Below are 18,135 nucleotides of genomic sequence, written 5' to 3' on the forward strand. Positions count from 1 at the left end.
TAACTAAAATTAGAAAAAGCCGGCATCTTAGAGCTTAAGCAGTGTGCCTGAAAAATTATATTATATTATTAAATAAAAAAAAGGAAATCGTCTCAAGCCGCAATTGTCTTCGAGTTAACAAATACAACGTTTTGAAGGAGAGAGTCCAACTAGGAAAACAGCTCCTTAGGTTCGGATTGTACTTAAATAGATTTTATGCGCCATCTGTTGACAGTAAAACATGTTAAACTCCATCTCCAAGTAATTTCCAAAATTTATCAGACCCTAGGGGCACAAAATTAAAATCATTGTACAAAAGATTAAGATGAACTAATATTAAAACATATCTTAAAATAAATAAGTACCATGAAAACGGAATGTCAAAGAAGTAGAGGAAAGCAATTTTTGTTTGATTTTTACGTAAATTGGTTTATTTTATATACTTCATATTATGGGTTGTAAATATGAGGACAAAAAATTACGACGCCTTCCGTAATCTTTCGATGAGAATAAAATATACAATACATTTAACAAATGTGTGCCCAAAAAAAATATTTGATCTCAAACATATGATGACAATCCTTTGGCATTGTTATAAAAAAACGATTTCAAGAAATTATGTACAATACAAGCATTTATTTTACGATGGAGAGACTAGATGTGCATATACTAAGTAATTGAATCATACGAAACAGTTGTGTTTAACAAGGTAAATAATACCTTATTATGTGACAGTAGACAATGTATGAAAAGCTGTAAAAGCTGCCAAAATTCATTTCTATTATGCACCAATTTAAATTTTAGTGATTTATACACTCTTGATACGATTACGTTATTGCAGTTACAGTGTAAAGTAGGTATAACCGATTTGAATGTAATCTATGACTAATAATTGCAGTATTTGGAAATCAAATATTTGGAAAAAAACGGTAGATCTATTTTTGTTACACTCAAACCGATAGTACGTTTTTAAACAGTTAGTTGCAGTCGTCACTCATGTTGTTACTCTCTTGTGATTGGTAATCAAGCTTGAGTTATCCCCGGAGATGGTGTATCCAACTTTCTTCGATTGTTACGTCGTCCTATCAGTATCACCACATCGCCAGTTTTTATCGATTTAAACACGTTGATCGCTTCCTGATGCGATAAACCTTGGAATGCGTTTCCATTCACTGAAAGAATTTCATCTCCTTCATGCAACGTTCCTTTGTCGGCCGCCTGTCCGTTCGGATAAATCGTTTTGACATAGATACCCATCGAACCCTTCGGGGAGTCCTTTCCGCCAACAATTGAAAATCCTAGAACCTTAGCACCGTTTCCTTTGACAAAACGGGCCTTGAATAGAAAAAAATGATCGGTGATTGTAGTGCCATAAGCTTGGATCTATTCTACTCACTTGACGTATGGTGAAAGCATTGGGACCGCTTCGTGGCAGTGTGCAAAATTTACTTTCTTCAATTTCTTCATCAAGATCGTCGTCCACCTCCGATGGAGCTGATTTTCCGAAATTTTCTTGTTGGTGATGATCATGCGTTTTGATGAAGGACACTGCGGAAAGTTTCGTAATCCCTCCCGTTGATGTTGAAGTCTTGGATATGTTGTCGGGAATCTGCAAAACACAAACAGTATGATCTTCTTTAATTCATACTACAATGAGCGGGAACGTTATATCTACTGATGAAATATGTTGAGGCAAAACAAAAACAAAAACGAATATCCAAGAACGTTTGAAATAATGTGCATTAAGATTATGTCGATAAAGGACTTTAAAAGATTTGTTTCATGGCTTACAAAAGAGTTGATCTAGTAACCATACTTTTCCCAATAACCATAGTTTGTTATGGTAACGATTTAAAAAACTTATGGTTGTAATAGAGTTATTTCCTAGGAAAACGGTATGGATGATCCGCGAAATAGAAACGGTTAGGCACTACTAGGCCATAATTCGTTTGCAATTTCCAATTCACACATTCCGTTACGCTAATTTATTATTACTGAAATGCACCACCACTGAATCAATGGCACGAGACTAACCATATTTGCATACCTAAGCGTTTCCATTCTGAGTCTTCTAGTTGTTCTGTCTCAATGAATTGATCGCGGAATCGTTGCTTATGCTTTCCACGAACTGTGCTTAGATGGATCGGAATTTCTGCCCATGTTTACATGATTACGTTAATTGACACGCCTTTTCTGTACCAATGACTAAAGGCAATCATTCATTCACTCAGTCACTGTGCCAATAGCGAGTAAAACCTAATTAGAATATAATTATATAGTTTAACGTTTTCGATGCCACATTCCCCTATTCGCCTCCGATCGTGACCAAACTGGAAAATTTTACTACTGAGATCGAGCATCCATTTTAACAGTTATACAATTCGGTTACCGTATATACTTCATGGGATTGCGAATCCACTTTCGGATATGAAAGTTGAAATGAAAATTAGAATGAACAAATCGACTGCATTTGGTAAAGTCTGCTAAACAATTCCGATCGTCGGAGGATTACCATCCGCTTTATATCACTTTTGTTAGATTGTAATAGTCGATAGACTGAGAAGACTTAATTTTTTTGCTTTTTCTGGAAAACATTTTGAGGTTCTAGTATATGAAATAATTATAAATTTTTCGAATAAAATTTCTAATGTCATTTTACAGATGAGGAATTTCTAAAAATAACGAAATATATCAGAAAACACGAATTGAGCTTAGAGCTAATATAACAGCTGGAAGTTTTATATTGAAAAACTACAAAAGAAGTGAAACAGGAACACACGTATCCCCAGCAAGCCGTTTAAGTTTTATTTAATCAAAGTTCTACTGTCGAATTTAAAAGTGGCATACGCTTCCGTTCTATCTTTTGTTTTTTGAAACACAAGTGAAACGCTGTCAGTTTTTCTTGTTATGATTTCCAGATCTAAATTTAAAAAGTGACATAAATTAGAACTCCTGGACATGCCCTGACAAAATAATCCAACTATTCTAAATGTGTGCTCCGCGGACCCATGACGAGGCATCATGAAGTTTTCGAGCGAGTCGAATAGATCATATTTTACGGAAGTATTTATAGGGCTATTGTACCAATAGTCATCTCATTAGTAGAGACCCCATGTTATTTTATCGATTCTCTATTCGATTTGCAATCTACGATCTGGTAAAATCGGACTGAATATCTTTGTTTCAGTTCTGAGAAGGAATACCGCAGAAAAAAATGGTTCGAAAACTAAACTGTTTTCACCAATTTTTGAATGGTGTACGAACTCAAACTGCATCACTTTCAATTGGTTGTAGCTTTTTACCCACTGGGTATTTTCACGAATTTTCGGTGAAACTAGTTGAATATGTTAACATTGACATTAGTAGTTTTGCAATCGTGGCGAAGATGGAGTTCAAATCACTGACCATGAAAATCCGGATCTCTCTCATCGTGTCATCTGCAGGAAGCTGGGTATTTAATGTAAGGTATGACTTGCTCGCGACAAAATCGGAATAGACAAGGGGCAAATCACTCTAAATTTTGTCTGAACTCAAACAAGTTTTACCGGGAGTAAAAAAGTTGAGCAGGGATCTCGCTGGATTAGAATGGGATTAGAGAAGTTAGCCGAGATTTGGAAAAGCATTATTTTGACATAAGAAGCTATAAACGTGGGAGCCGAGATGCCAGATATTTTCATAAAAAACCTGTATTGCTTTGTATAAAAAATCTGTATTTATCTGTATTCACTAATGAAAGGAAATTTCGGAAATAAAATGATGTTTAAAGATGTTTAAAGATTCCATTAGATTATTGTTATAGAATGGCAGATGCAAGGAGCATTCCTTTATATCGTTATCCTTATTATCCTTGCCGCACTGACAATAACATTCAACGACGAAATTTAATTGTTTTTGTTATCAACCACAATTGAATTGTAAATCCATATACTTTTTTCGTTTGAAAATGATGACTTGGAATTCAAACATGGAATTCAAACGCCCAATACGCAACGTCAAGTCAGATCATACAATTTTTCAGTCTGACAATAAAGTTTCATGAGGCTGCACGAAAAATTTTTTATTTTAATATGGGCAATCAAACACGCTCAGACGGAAAAGTTTCATTATTTCTTTCTTACTTTTTGTGGTATCTGTATAAATCTGTGTTTAATTTGAGAAATCTGTATAAAATCTGTACTCTGTATTAAATCTGTATGCGCATGTAAAAATCTGTATAATACAGATAAATCTGTATAAATGGCATCTCTGCGTGGGAGCTCGAATGACAGATACACTTCAAACAAGATTAGGCAAAACTAGGTTGGATTAGTTTTAAATTACCCAAACTTATCTAGACTAGTTGGGATTAAATGAGATTAGAGAAAATTATTTTGGAATGACATGAGTTTATTTGTATGAGATTGTCTAGAGTTTAGAGTGATTTGCTCCTTGGGAATAGATGAAATTTAAAATAAAAAAAAATTACTGTTAGTTCAATTCAAGATGCATTTTTAATATGCATTATTAATAATCTTGAATCTAAATACAGTTACTTAATTAGGCTGCATGAAGAAACTATGAAATTTTGAGTTCGCTCTAGCCATTAGGATATGTGAAGACTTCCTTGTAACCGATTTAGATGCTTTTGTCCGAAATTTTCGAAAATGTTTAATAGTTATAGCCATTTGTTTATATTGGTTATAACTCTCTTCACAAGAGCCCAACGCCGCTCGATAGGTCGAAACTCCGGGCAGCTAGGTGGATTCGCTACTTTCGGTACAATATGGACGCCATTCGCTTTATACCATTCCAAAATATCATTGACGTAGTGACAAGATTCCAAATCAGACCAGAAAAGCGAAGGAAAGTGATGGCTGTTCAGGAATGGTAACAATAGTTTCATTGGGCATTCTTCACGGTATATTGCCTTGTTTACTGTCGGTAGTGATGAAGCTTTGAGTTGTTTGACCATAGCAGCATAATGCCTGCCAAACTAAATTTTTTTTTGGGATACTTGGTGTGTTTCTTCGTCCTGAAATGCATAGGTTTCATCGTCCATTATAACGCAGAAAAAAGGGTTTTAGCTATCACATTATGTATCAAAATATTTAATAACGTTATGAACAGTGCTGCATGAAATAAGGATTTTTGCAGAATTTTTTACTGCTGGATCCTGATTTTCATTGAGAGCACACACAATCGTTTTTCGTAGGTTTGTCCAGATTCTGTCGCGAACAAACCTTATCATGTGTTTCAAATCGACACAAAAAACGTTTAACTGTTGATCGAAAGCTTTCATGGGGCACCCAAACAGTTCTGTAAGCGATGAGACGAACAAACTGCTTTCGTGAAAAACTTTTGTGTAAGATTCAAAAATCACTGAATCACAATGAATGGTAGAATACGGTGGGAAAATTACGTGCATGGATGCTATACACACCGATGTTGACAAAACTGCATTGTCTCATTATGGATGACGAGACGTACGTGAAAGCAGACTTCTGACAGCTTCTGAATCTTCTGTTTATTACTACTCATCATAAGTTTGCTGCATCAGAGCATCCGTTGGTGAGAACCCAGACGATCGACTGACAGGAAACGTCTACTTCCACTTATAATGTCATACAATGGTTCTACGCTTTTCGGATTTAGCATCATGCTATTACTCTAAATATGTGGTACATCACTAATGAGGTCAACTTCTTGGAACTACGAACAATTGAAAAGTACTGGGTCATCATCACTCAGGCGCTTCGGAAACCTCTTAAAGAAGTAGTCGGAGGAAGAAATGAAGAAAAAATGGATTTCTTTTATTTTTTTATGCTCACTAAACGATGGGACGGCAAATCAAATTTCGCCCCGGGCTCAAATTCTCCTAGGTACGCCACTACCAGGAGATGTCGGTCCATTGATTGCAAGACAAAATTGCTTTGGCCATGAGACCATACTCTGTGTTTGACCTGATGTGGTGCTCCACAAACAATAGAAATCTGGTGAGAAGATTAACAAGGATCGCTACCGATTATCAAGTTTAAAATATACGGCGATAAAAACGGTTGGAAAGGGCTTAAAGATATGGCAAAGAAATCTTGCAAAATGATAACGCGCCATCTCATACCGCTGAACTGATGAATGACACTTCAAAAAACTTAATTGAGAAATATTATTGCAATACCAAACTTCAGAGATGGTTTAAGGAGTATTATTATAGGGGAGGGAGCGTAGCAAGTGTCATAAACAAAGGGGGGCCATGAAAAAATACATATAACTTGACGAAAATCGATATATTTTGAAGATCTTAGAAACATTTTGCATATCGAAGATATGATTTAATAGGGGATGGGTAGCAAGTGGCTTTAAAAAAGGGTGTATAATGTTTGTAATGGCATAACGAAACTACTTAACGGATTCCTATCAAACCTGGCACATGTGCTTCTTGCTCTTCAGAGATGGTTATAAGAATATTTCCATGGAGGAGGGAGCGTAGCAAGTGTCCTTAACAAAGGTAGTAAAAAATTATCTAATTTAACGAGAATTGGTACTTTTTGAAGACCGTAGACACTTTTTGCACAACTTAGATATGATTATAAGGATATTCTGTGGGGACAGAGTGTAGTAAGTGCCTCTAAAAAAGGAGTGTAATGTTTGTAACGGCAGAATTCCAGAACTATTGCACGAATTGCTATAAAATTTGGCACAGCTATTTATCTTCAGAAATAGTCGTAAAGGCATTTTTATAGGGGAGGAAGCGTAGCAAGTATACCTTAGAAATGATATATATGGGAGTGGTTGTAGCAAGTGCCTCTAAAAAGGGGGAAGTAACGGCATAACTCCGAAACTACTGAACGGGTTGCTATCACACTTGGCATAGAAGATTTTTGCTGTTCAAAGATAGTTGTAAGGGTATTTTTATGGGGATGGAGCATAGCAAGTATCCTTAACAGTGGTCATGAAAAAATTTATTTAATTTGACGAGAAACGATACTTTTTGAAGATCATAGATACTTTTTGCGCAACTTATATATGATAATAAGGGTATTCGTATGGAGTGGATGTAGTACGTCCCTCTGAAAAGGGGATTAAATGTTTGTAACGGCATAACTCTGGAACTACTGAACGGATTGCTATCAAATTTGGCCGGATACTTCTTACTCTTCAGAGATGATCATTAGGACATTTTCAGGGGGGATAGTGTGTAGCAAATGTCTGTAACATGGGGGGATGTAATTTGAAGAGAATCGACTTTTAGACTAGAGGGAAAGGTTTTTGAAAATACATTTTCATCTTCCAATTTTTGTAAAACAAGAGAGTGGCAAGAATTTCAAGGGCGTAGTAGATAGTATTGCTGTTGTTAATTCAAGTGCAACACAATTTTAGTTAAATAATTTCAAAGGATCTGGTTCCATTTTTCCGGGAAATTCAAAGAATCAAGGAAAAATAATCTTTATCTGTCTATGACCGCGAGTGTATTTAAGTCTCAGCATAACTACGAAACAACTTAACGAATCGCCACCAAGTTTGGCACATGTACCAAAGGTGGGAATCGATATTTTTTAAAAGCTCAGATACTTTCTACACTACTCAGGGTAATCATGAATGAGATCTGTAGTAAGTTCACTGACAAAAAGGAAGTTAAATCAAAATAGATTATAAGGTTATTTTGCGGGTGAGAGAGTGGAGTAAGTGCCCCGAACATGGAAAGTGTAAGGGAAAATTGATCAGGTCGGGTTTTACGAAAAATTGGTACAGTATATTTCTAGCAACTAAGTGAGGTTCACAAAAATATTCACCAGAGAGAGGGGGAATAAGTTAATCAGAATTGACGAAATCATACAATCAATCTGCATTTTTTATGTAATTTGAGAAAACTGTCGACTCAAGGTGATAGAAAAATAAATTATAAATAAAATAAATTATATAAAAACGTTATTCTATAGTACGAATGTAGCGATTTGGCAACACTCAGAATTAGTTACATGGGTCTCCCGCAAGGCACATGCCTCAGTCCGCTCCTTTATAATTTTTACGTGAATGACATTGACAGCTGTCTAGTAACCCCATGTACAATAAGACAATTGGCAGATGATGGCGTGGTTTCAGTGACTGGACCCAAAGCTATTGATCTGCATAAACCATTGCAAGATACCTTAGATAACTTGTCCGTTTGGGCTGTTCATCTTGGTATCGAATTCTCTGCGGAGAAAACAGAGTTAGTCGTCTTTTCAAGAAAGCATGATCCCGCGCAGCTTCAGCTCCATATGATGGGAAGAATGTTCCAACAGGTTTTAACTTTTAAATACCTCGGGGTGTGGTTTGATTCCAAATGCACGTGGGGAGGACACATTAGGTATCTGATAACGAAATGCCAACAAAGAGTAAATTTTCTTCGAACAATAACAGGATTGTATCAAACAACGATACTTTCAGTGATGGAATATGGATGCGTTTGTTTTCGTTCCGCTGCAAACTCTCATATTATCAAACTTGAGCGAATTCAGTACCGTTGTTTGCGAATTGCCTTAGGCTGCATGCATTCGACACATACAATGAGTCTTGAAGTTCTGGCGGGAGTTTTTCCATTAAAATATCGATTTTGGGAGCTTTCATCACGCCTGCTAATAAGATGTGAGGTGCTGAATCCCATGGTAATTAATAATTTCGAACGACTAGTCGAGCTTCGATCTCAAACAAAATTCATGACAGTATATTTTAACCATATGTCACAGGAAATCAACCCTTCAAGATATATTCCTATCCGTGTCAGCATCCTAAGTGCCCCTGACTCAACTTTATTTTTCGATACATCCATGCAGCGCGAAGTGCGTGGAATCCCGGATCATCTACGCTCGACGGAAATCCCAAAAATATTTTCAAGTAAGTTCAGGCATATTGACTCTGAGAAAATGTTTTACACGGACGGATCGCGAATTGAAGAAGCGACAGGGTTTGGTATGTTCAACAATAATGTTTCGGCCTCATTTAGGCTTCAAGAACCTGCATCTGTTTATATAACAGAGTTAGCAGCAGTTCATTATAGTTTGAGTGTAATCGTCACATTATCTCCAAACCATTATTTTCTCTTCACAGATAGTCTGAGTGCAATTGAAGCCATTCGCTCAAACATGACTGGCAAGACTGAACCGTTTTTCCTGGGCAAAATAAAACAGTGCCTGAACGACATATTGAACAATAATTATCTAATCACTATAGTCTGGGTCCCGGCTCATTGCTCCATTCCTGGCAATGAAAGAGCCGATATTTTAGCCAAACGTGCTATTGAGGGTGAAATTTATGAGAGACTGATTGCTTTCAACGAATTCTATAGCTCGTCTCGCCAAAGAACACTTGCCAGCTGGCAAGCTTCTTGGGATAAAGATGATCTGGGTCGGTGGATGAACTCAATTATTCCTAAAATATCGACAAAGGCATGGTTCAGGGGACTGGATGTGAGTAGGGATTTCATTCGTGTGATGTCCAGACTCATGTCCAATCACTACACGTTAGATGCACATCTCCTTCGAATTGGGCTCTCCGAGACTAATCATTGTGCTTGCGGAGAAGGTTATCGGGATATTGATCATGTCGTTTGGACATGCGTGGAGTATCGTGATGTCAGATCTCAACTAATAAATTCTTTGCGTACCCAAGGTAGACTATCCAATATCCCAGTTCGAGACATTCTTGCTTATCGTGACCTTTCATACATGAAACTTATTTATCATTTCATAAAGAAAATTGGAGTTTCAATTTAATGAAGGCCCCTTTTAAGACTTAGTTCTGATCCCAGCTGCGTCCATGAGTTCAACCAATAGCTAAATTAGAATAAAAATTATGTAATGATACAAACAAACTCGAAACAGTTTATGAAATTATCAACAAAATGTCTGAAAATAACAGCTTATTTTATAATTTATAGAAGTTAATCGTTTGGTTCAAACAATATTTCCGAGTAGATTTCATATTTATGACGAGTTACCTAAGATGATATTTAAGTAATAAGAGAGTATGTTTTCATAAATTCAAAACGTTGTGACTATGTTAGGATTAAATTAGGATAAGAATATTATGTAAAAGTGATGCTACGGCGAAGAAAAACTTATGTAAACTGCCTTAAGAAATAAACGTATTTATGAAAAAAAATAGTACGAATGTAGTTATGATGTTAAACAGCCTTTCGTTATAAAATAAACATTATCTGATGGAAATGTTGAGCAATTAATGATGTCATAAATATTTTTATAAAGAGGAGAGAGTAGAGCAATTCCAGGAATGAGTAGACGAAAAAGTGACAAAATCAGAATCGACCTTCTCCGATTTGGATGAAACTTTGCACATGGCTTCAGTATGGCAAACCATAAGTTTTGAACCGATTGAGAGGTCAATCCGGCTCACGATTGATTTTTAAAAGGGCGTATATATTTTTGCATTTCACAAAAATTGCCTTTCTCAAATCGTTGTAACTCGGAAATCGTTAATTGTACAAAAATGGCGTTCAGGAAGAAGTTGTAGGGAATCGAGTGCACACTCTAAAAAAATATACACTGAAAAATTTTTTTGATTTTTTTTCTCAATAGTTACTAAATAATCCAAAAAAGTTAAATAAAAAAAGCATGGTTTTAATTTTTTAGATAATTTTTAATTTAAATCTGTTCTTAATTTATACAGATTGATGGCTATCCAATCCGTGCCTTTTGAAAAATGAAGAAGTTCACTGTTCATAGCCATGGAAGCCAAAGGTATTGTAGATCGAATGTGACGAGGAAGTACGGAAGTACGTTACAAGCACATATACGTAATAAATCAAGTAGGTTACAAGCACATATACATATGAAACACTGAGGTTACTAAGAAGGTATTTATAGACAGAAAGGTGTTTTGAATGTTTCTAACAAAAGGTTTCAAATATAAAACTAACCCAATTTGTTGAGAATACCATGAAAATTATGATTATTGTGAGGTCTGAGATGGGGAACTGATCATTCGAAATCTGAACATGAACGGAGTATAGTTCAATCGGGTTTCCGTCTAAGTTATGTTTCACTACAATCAGAATATTTCACAGCAGGACAACTTCGAGAATTTTTTTCGGCCTTCCCTTCACGAAACATTTCCAAGCAACGCCGGGTAATTCAGCTAGTTAATGATAATATTTTTACAATTTTGAGCATTCTGCCATTAGTGCGTCTGCTCGAATCGATTTAGATAGAAGGAGTGGAAATGTTAACTCCCTGTTGTTGACATTTAGTGAATATTGTACATTTCATCTCACTTATTGGAACTAACTTTTACCATAATGACATGTGCGGATCCTGTTGTTGGAAGGACATTCTCGAACGCTTCCGTTATATGGGTAAACAGTGATGATCGTTTATCGGTCACTCTATTTTATTTCAAGCCTTCATACAGTCAATTTGAGTGAAGGACTCAATCAATCTGTTGGAAGATTGGTTACTTCAACAAAATAGTAGTAGTTTATGGAAATGCAAAGTACGGTCTTATCTTACTCTAATCTGGCTTTGCATGGATGTAAATTATTATAAATTTAGAGGGGAATTTTATAAACAATTACAAGGGGCACCAATGGGTAATCCACTCTCCCCGTTTTCATGTGAATTATTTATGGCAAACCTTGAAGAACTTTTAAATAAGCAGAGATTATTACCTAATCGCTGGTGGAGATACGTAGATGATATATTTTGCATCATCAAACGCAACGATTCATCAAACTTCTTAGAAATAATTTATAATTTACATAAAAATATTAAATTCACCTATGAGGAAGAGAAAGACAGTTTACCTTTCTTGAATATTCTTATTATCCGGGGGCAAAATCCTTAACTTTCGAAATATATAGAAAGCCTATCAATACGAACCGTGCCATACCAAATACTTCTAATCATTCCCATCAACACAAAATGGCAGCATTCCACCATATGATTCACATAATGCTATCCTTGCCCCTTAGAAAAGATGCTGCGATAAAATAGAAAAACTTTATTTTCGAAATTGGAAAGTTCAATGGATATCCAGAGCATACAATTCAAACCATCTTCGATAAAAAATTAAGACTGTTGAAAAAACAATCACTTACAACTTTGACCCTGAAAATTTTGAAAGAATATCGGTGGACTTCAATCGAAATATTTCACACCCATTAAAATCAAAACTAAAAAAAAATTGGTTTAGATTTAGTGTTCAGCAGTAAAAACTACCAATTGAAAACTTTACTAGGTTCTACAAAAGATCCTACAGCGAATTTGAAAAAGTCTGGGGTATACAAAATCTCATGTCCCCATTGCGATAAAATATACATCGGACAAACAAAGAGAACACTAGACATTCGTTTCAAGGAACATATCTCAGAAATAGCGAAAGCATCCGAAGAATTGGAAAAGGGACTACCACATCACTTCAAGTCAGAAGTAGCAGAACATGCCTTTTTTGAAGATCATGAACTCACTACTGATGACATAAAAATGTCAAGACAAAAAATTAGATTCAGCAGAAAGTTTAGAAATATTCAAAAATAACTCCATCTCTTTATTAAACCGAGACCAAGGGAATAGATCTTCTTGGCTTTTCCAGTTACTACCCATAGGGTAACAGAGGTATTTTGGCCAGTTCATATATTTTGGCCCGCCTAACAAACTTTATGGATTCAATCGATCTTAGGTAACCCATGTTGCATCAGTTTGAAGCTAATAACATTAAATTACCTATTGCGGAAGGATTTTTCAAAGATATTGCAACATTTGTTGAATATTTTTACAAAGTGGGCCAAAATAAAATCGATCCTAAAGTGGGCCAAAATACCTCTGTTACCCTATCCAAGATAAAAACAAACATGGAAAAGACTTAACTTTTCCAGGTTTTCTGTTACCTGTTTTTTTCCTTTTCAATATTTTTTTGTTCCTTTTGTGGTTTACCTACTTACGTTTATATAAAAGGAACTTCACTAAAGCATTCTTTCAATAAACTTATAAAACCGATACACTGAAGAAGGATGTAAATAACATTCCGAAATACGTATCTGTATTATAACGTTTGATACACTTTCGGAAAAATAGTGACTTTGTGAAAGTGTAATGACGTAACATAGTGGAATTCAACGGTACTGTTAGTGAGAATATTCTACTAACAGCTCAAACAGAAATTTAGTAATTTGAGTAAGTTTCAACGCTAGGACTGATCCGTGCTATTAGCGTTGGTTGTGCTATATACAAAAGGTAGTGCACATAATTTCTATCTTGATAGTTACACAAAGAACTAAGTTGAATGCACTTTCTTATATTAATTTACTACATACTATACACTGCCAGCTAGATTGAGAACATGTGAGAACTATGGTATGTACACATGGGAATTAGGTACGTGCTTGGCAGTTATAATTAATGGAATTGTAACAAGATTTATTATTTTTCTGCCGCGGAAAATAATGATCTTATTCGAGGTCTGCACACAGAAGAAGTGCCCGTCAATATTCCATTAGCATTTAAATGGAAACCTCAGCTTCCCTATCATGGGACTCTTTTCGTATGAAAAAGAATTTTTCACCCTCATGCAGCATGCACAGAATGAGCGTATAATTACTCTCACTCAAGATGTATTGAGTGCTGCTAACACCAAACAGTTGCGGAATTTCATGTAATTACGAAATTCTACAAAAGAAGCGCTTTGAATATCCCACAATTGAACGAGATGGAATTTAAGCCATTATTTGTACAACGTTTCTTGAGATTGAGAACCAGTAGACAGCTAAAGTGCGAATTGTTTTGTTTTGCTTTCCAATGTTTCTTCGACCTCAGTCTGCACTGGGCAAGATTTTGTGGGGAAATGAGACCAGCTGGCATGCGTTTATTATTTCTAATATTTCAGTAAATCTAATGCATCTGTTGGGCCAGGTCAAAATTCTTAGCGTAATTTGGTTAAAAATTTGCATCTGTTACGAATGCCAGCCAGACCATAATTTCATGCCAGAAATTAAATCTTCAATAATCGAATAGAAAAGAGCTTCCGCGATGACATCAGTTTGAAAGTTCTTCCGTTAGGCGTTCGTGCCAAAGTCGATTAGTGCCGAGTGTGTTTTAACAACCCACTTTGTGATCTGTTGCAGCTAACCACACCCAAACAGGTACAATAGAATATCAAGTTTATGGCACCATACAATCCCCGTAAAGCAATTAGGTTTGGAATCTTCCGTAACAAACACACGGACACACACGCATCTCATTGGAAAGCGAATTATCAAAAATAAAAATATTTATCCTATATGAGCTCGTAAATTTATTGGGGCTGTTTGTAGTGGTTGTAAAATCATCCTGTGACGGACTGTGATCCGGCTTGTGAATAATTTATGACTAACCTACTTTGATATTATTTGAAACAATATAAGAAACCGCTAGGATCGAACACTCTCATTATTGGTGATGAAACTTTATAATTATTAACCGCTTCGATACAAATTTCGAACAATCGGGAAATGTTGATCTAACAAGAAACAATAATTTGCCTAGTTAAAACCGAGGTCCGAGAGCCGAGTTTCATTTGCCATTCGAACCAGTTCGTCGAGAACGCAAAACGTCTGGGTGTGTGAGTGTGTATTTAATTTTTGTGCACTTACTATTTTCAAAGATGGCTGGACCGATTTTCACAAACTCAAAGGTCTTATGGCCCCAGGCAAATTACCTGAATTTAATTTGCGTATCACTTCCGGTTTCGGAATTAAAGGGTGATATGTGCAAAAAACTAAAATACAATATAGGGGAGACTGGGGTAAAAAATAAATTTTCAGCATATATTTTTTCCGGATTGGGGTTGAAGCCAACAGGGAATCCATTCGAACATTGATTCATTTTTTTTCGCGCTCATTGAAATATTTCGAGATTTGACACCCCTTTGTATTCATTCTTATTTTGTGTGTGAACTTTATAGTCCGGTTTCGCTTTATAAGGAGTCCGGTTTTGGGTTGGTCATTTCTGTGCGACTTGGTATGAAAACTAATGCAAATCTAACTGGTTTAGCCTCGGTGTTTCGCATATTATGAAAACTCTTTTTTTTGGTTATTTATCTAACACTTTTGATAAATCATTTATTTTTTATTTATACTGTCTTATAGTAAAACATTTTAAGAATATTTTGTCAAATTTTCAAGCCTATCGAAAAAACTCCGGAAGTAATGGGCCTTTATTTTTACTTATCTCATACTGCGCAGAGCAAGAGTTCGGTGCACAGGCCCAAGAGCTTTGCTTCAATTAACTTGTAAATTTGACAAAAACATTCTCGAAATGTTTTATTATGACTAAATACAAAAGAAAAACTATGATATGAAATTGTTTCCTTTGCATTTTTCCGAAAGCAGGATTTCAAAGTCAGTGTCTATCGTCTATTTGAAAAATACTTCATCATTCCTTTTAAATTTTGAACACTTTTTCTACATGTAAAATACCAGACCCCATCGTTTTTGTTTTCGTTTTTTGTTACTTTGGGAAGGTTTTACAGCTACATAATAAATAAATAAATAAATCTCACAATGCTGTGGAACTTTCCTATTTTTTCTAAATGGAATTACCTACTACAAAAAATAAAGCATGAATATGATTTAGACAAGATAGTTGATTCATTGTAGTAACATATTCTAAAAGATTTTATCAAATCTTTTTAAATCACTAAACAAAGGTCAACAGATTTTACGCGGGTTTTGATTCTGTATTATTTCCGCTTTTTTATTTTAATTATTTATTAAAATTATTATTTGGTTATATTGATTGATCTGGGCAGCCGGCTACCGAGAAAAATATCAATTTATTGTTTGAAATATTAATATCAAGTGTTTTTTTTACTATGTTTTCAATATATCGATATATGTTATCTCTGCTATTTGCTTTGTAATATCAACGGATTTGTGCAATAGTTGATTCTATCATTCAATTTATAATCCTGAAAGACAATCAATAACATGGAAGAAGAAAACATTCCAAATAAAACTTTTCTCCGAAGCTAAACGGAAATTGATAGGTTGAATGAGGAGATAATTTAGTAAAATAGAGTTATCAGAAGTGAAACATTGAAAATATCTGATAACTGAAAGGAAAACGAAACTTCTGCAATTGTCGCCTTTTACGACATGGAAGCAGGAACCCAGTGGATCTATTTTTGGCTCATTTTGTTCGCCGGATTCCACACGGCATCTAGGCTGGTACTGTCCGGAGAGAGCTAATAGGTACTATCAATCTTCTAGTGGACTCCAGCTTCTGGTTTTGGTATTATAAGGTGATGAATGCTATAAATTTCTAACTGACATTCAAAGTGATGATGCAAAGAACGTATAAAGAACTGTACTGAAAACAATTTCAATTCGTAGGTCTGGTTAGTTGATGGCCAATAATCAGATGAAAGGTATTGAATTCCAATAAAAAATCTCATTCTGGTTCTGGTTAAAAACTTACTTGTCAAATCCGTCTCGAAACAGCGGTTTGAAAGAATATCCACAAACTGATGAACGCCATCTTGAATTTTAGGATTTCTTAAACTAAAAATTATTTATATTCACTCGTCAAGCGAACAAAAAGGATCTATAGTACCTCCAAAATAGTAAAAAACATTTTAGAAAACTTCAATTTAGAGTTATTCGTGGTTATCTCATAGTACTGAAAATTATATTATAAATTGATGATAATATTTTCGATGGTATGGAGAACAATTATGTTACAGCGTTAAAAACAACTGCCCATTCTTGTACAGAGTGAATTTTGAAAAGACGCCCCATAGTAAAGTAAGCCGTATTCATGTCAAATCAATCTTCTAAATTTGACTGAATATCAATTCAATCATCATGTCATGTTAATTAATGGCTATACGAACCGACTTCGATTATATCGGTTCCCGGATCCCGGGCCCGGAAGTATCTGAAATAGTGGAACCTACTTCTTTTCCTCAGAGATGGCCTAACCGATCGGATAACTGTTATAATTTGTAGATTATACTAGTTGATGTTCAAACAAACATTTTTATTTTCTTTCATGATTTAAAGAAAAGTATTTTGAAGAGTACTATGAGTGATATGAGAAAGGCTACACCACTACACTACTGTGTGGATTAAAATATCTTAGGGATTTTAACACGGAAAGTTTAAATTATATAATCCACATTCAACCTCAACATGACTAAAATACTCAACCAATCCCTATTGCAAGTGACAAAACATACAAGTGGATGTAGGCCCAACACTACCTGATGAGGTCCGAGCCGGTAGTAACCTTTATTATCTTCGATTCAGGTTTCCAAGAATATCTTTAACCAGATTCAATCCATTGAAACGGTCGAATTGGTTTGTGTATGTGTGTATAAAGACTGTCCCAGATAGTATGGACGCAACCAAAAACAAAGATAGTATACTGAAGGCGTTCGAGCAAAAGAAGGAGTGCGAGAAGGGCGAGTGTTAAACCAGTCAGAGACATCGATTGAAGTCGAAAAATTTGGTAAGAAAGCTATGGTCTGGCAAGCAATTTGTAGCTGCGGTAAGATTTCGAAACCCTTCATCACCACTGCTTCAATGAACAGCGAAATATACATCAAGGAATGAACGACTTCTACCCATGATTCGAAGCCACAAAGATCCTGTTGTCTTCTGGCAAGATCTTGCTTCTTGCCACTACTCGAAATCAACGGTATACTACCATAAATGTCACTTTCGTCCCAAAAGACATGAATCCACCAAATTGCCCACAACTTCGACCAATTGAGGAATTTTGGGCATTAACGAAGGAAACATGTCTCGGCAGCCGAAACCATTCAACAGTTCGAAAAAGATTGGAAAAAAGTGTCAAAACTTGTCGCCAAGAAGTCTGTACGGAATTTAATGAGGAACGTTCGCAAGAAGGTGCGCATGCTAGTCTACAATGGCGAAGTAGCAAATGTTGAGAATAATATTCTGTTGTTGTAGTCTATTATTATCAGTATATCGAATAAAATTTGAATATCTAACACTTGTGAATTATTTACAGCGAAATCAAATTGCGTCCATTATTTCTGGGACATTCTTTAGCAATTCAGAAATGTATATATTCCCCCCGGGGAACGACCAAAATGGATAAAGCCGGGGTAAAATGAATGATATAAAAAAAAAAGAAATGTAAGCTGAATAGGTTTGTGAAACGAATAAATTACCTCCGAAAATTT

At 35.5% G+C, this 18,135-nt stretch overlaps 1 protein-coding gene across 2 annotated transcripts in view; it reads right to left on the reverse strand.

Moving 5' to 3' along the window:
• Nucleotides 1–417: 417 nt before the first annotated feature.
• The window catches only part of LOC131435433 (histone-lysine N-methyltransferase Suv4-20-like), a 136,877-nt gene continuing 119,159 nt past the window's right edge, over nucleotides 418–18,135 (reverse strand). For both annotated transcript variants that reach the window (XM_058603308.1, XM_058603309.1), the window contains exons 4-5: nucleotides 1,376–1,588; nucleotides 418–1,314 (exon numbers count right to left, since the gene is read on the reverse strand). In XM_058603308.1, the coding sequence (XP_058459291.1) occupies nucleotides 1,003–1,314; nucleotides 1,376–1,588 (525 nt within the window). In that variant the 3' untranslated portion in view covers nucleotides 418–1,002. The remainder of the gene's footprint in view (nucleotides 1,315–1,375; nucleotides 1,589–18,135) is intronic.

This window comes from Malaya genurostris, chromosome 3 (assembly GCF_030247185.1).
Source record: "Malaya genurostris strain Urasoe2022 chromosome 3, Malgen_1.1, whole genome shotgun sequence".
NCBI lineage: Eukaryota > Metazoa > Arthropoda > Insecta > Diptera > Culicidae > Malaya > Malaya genurostris.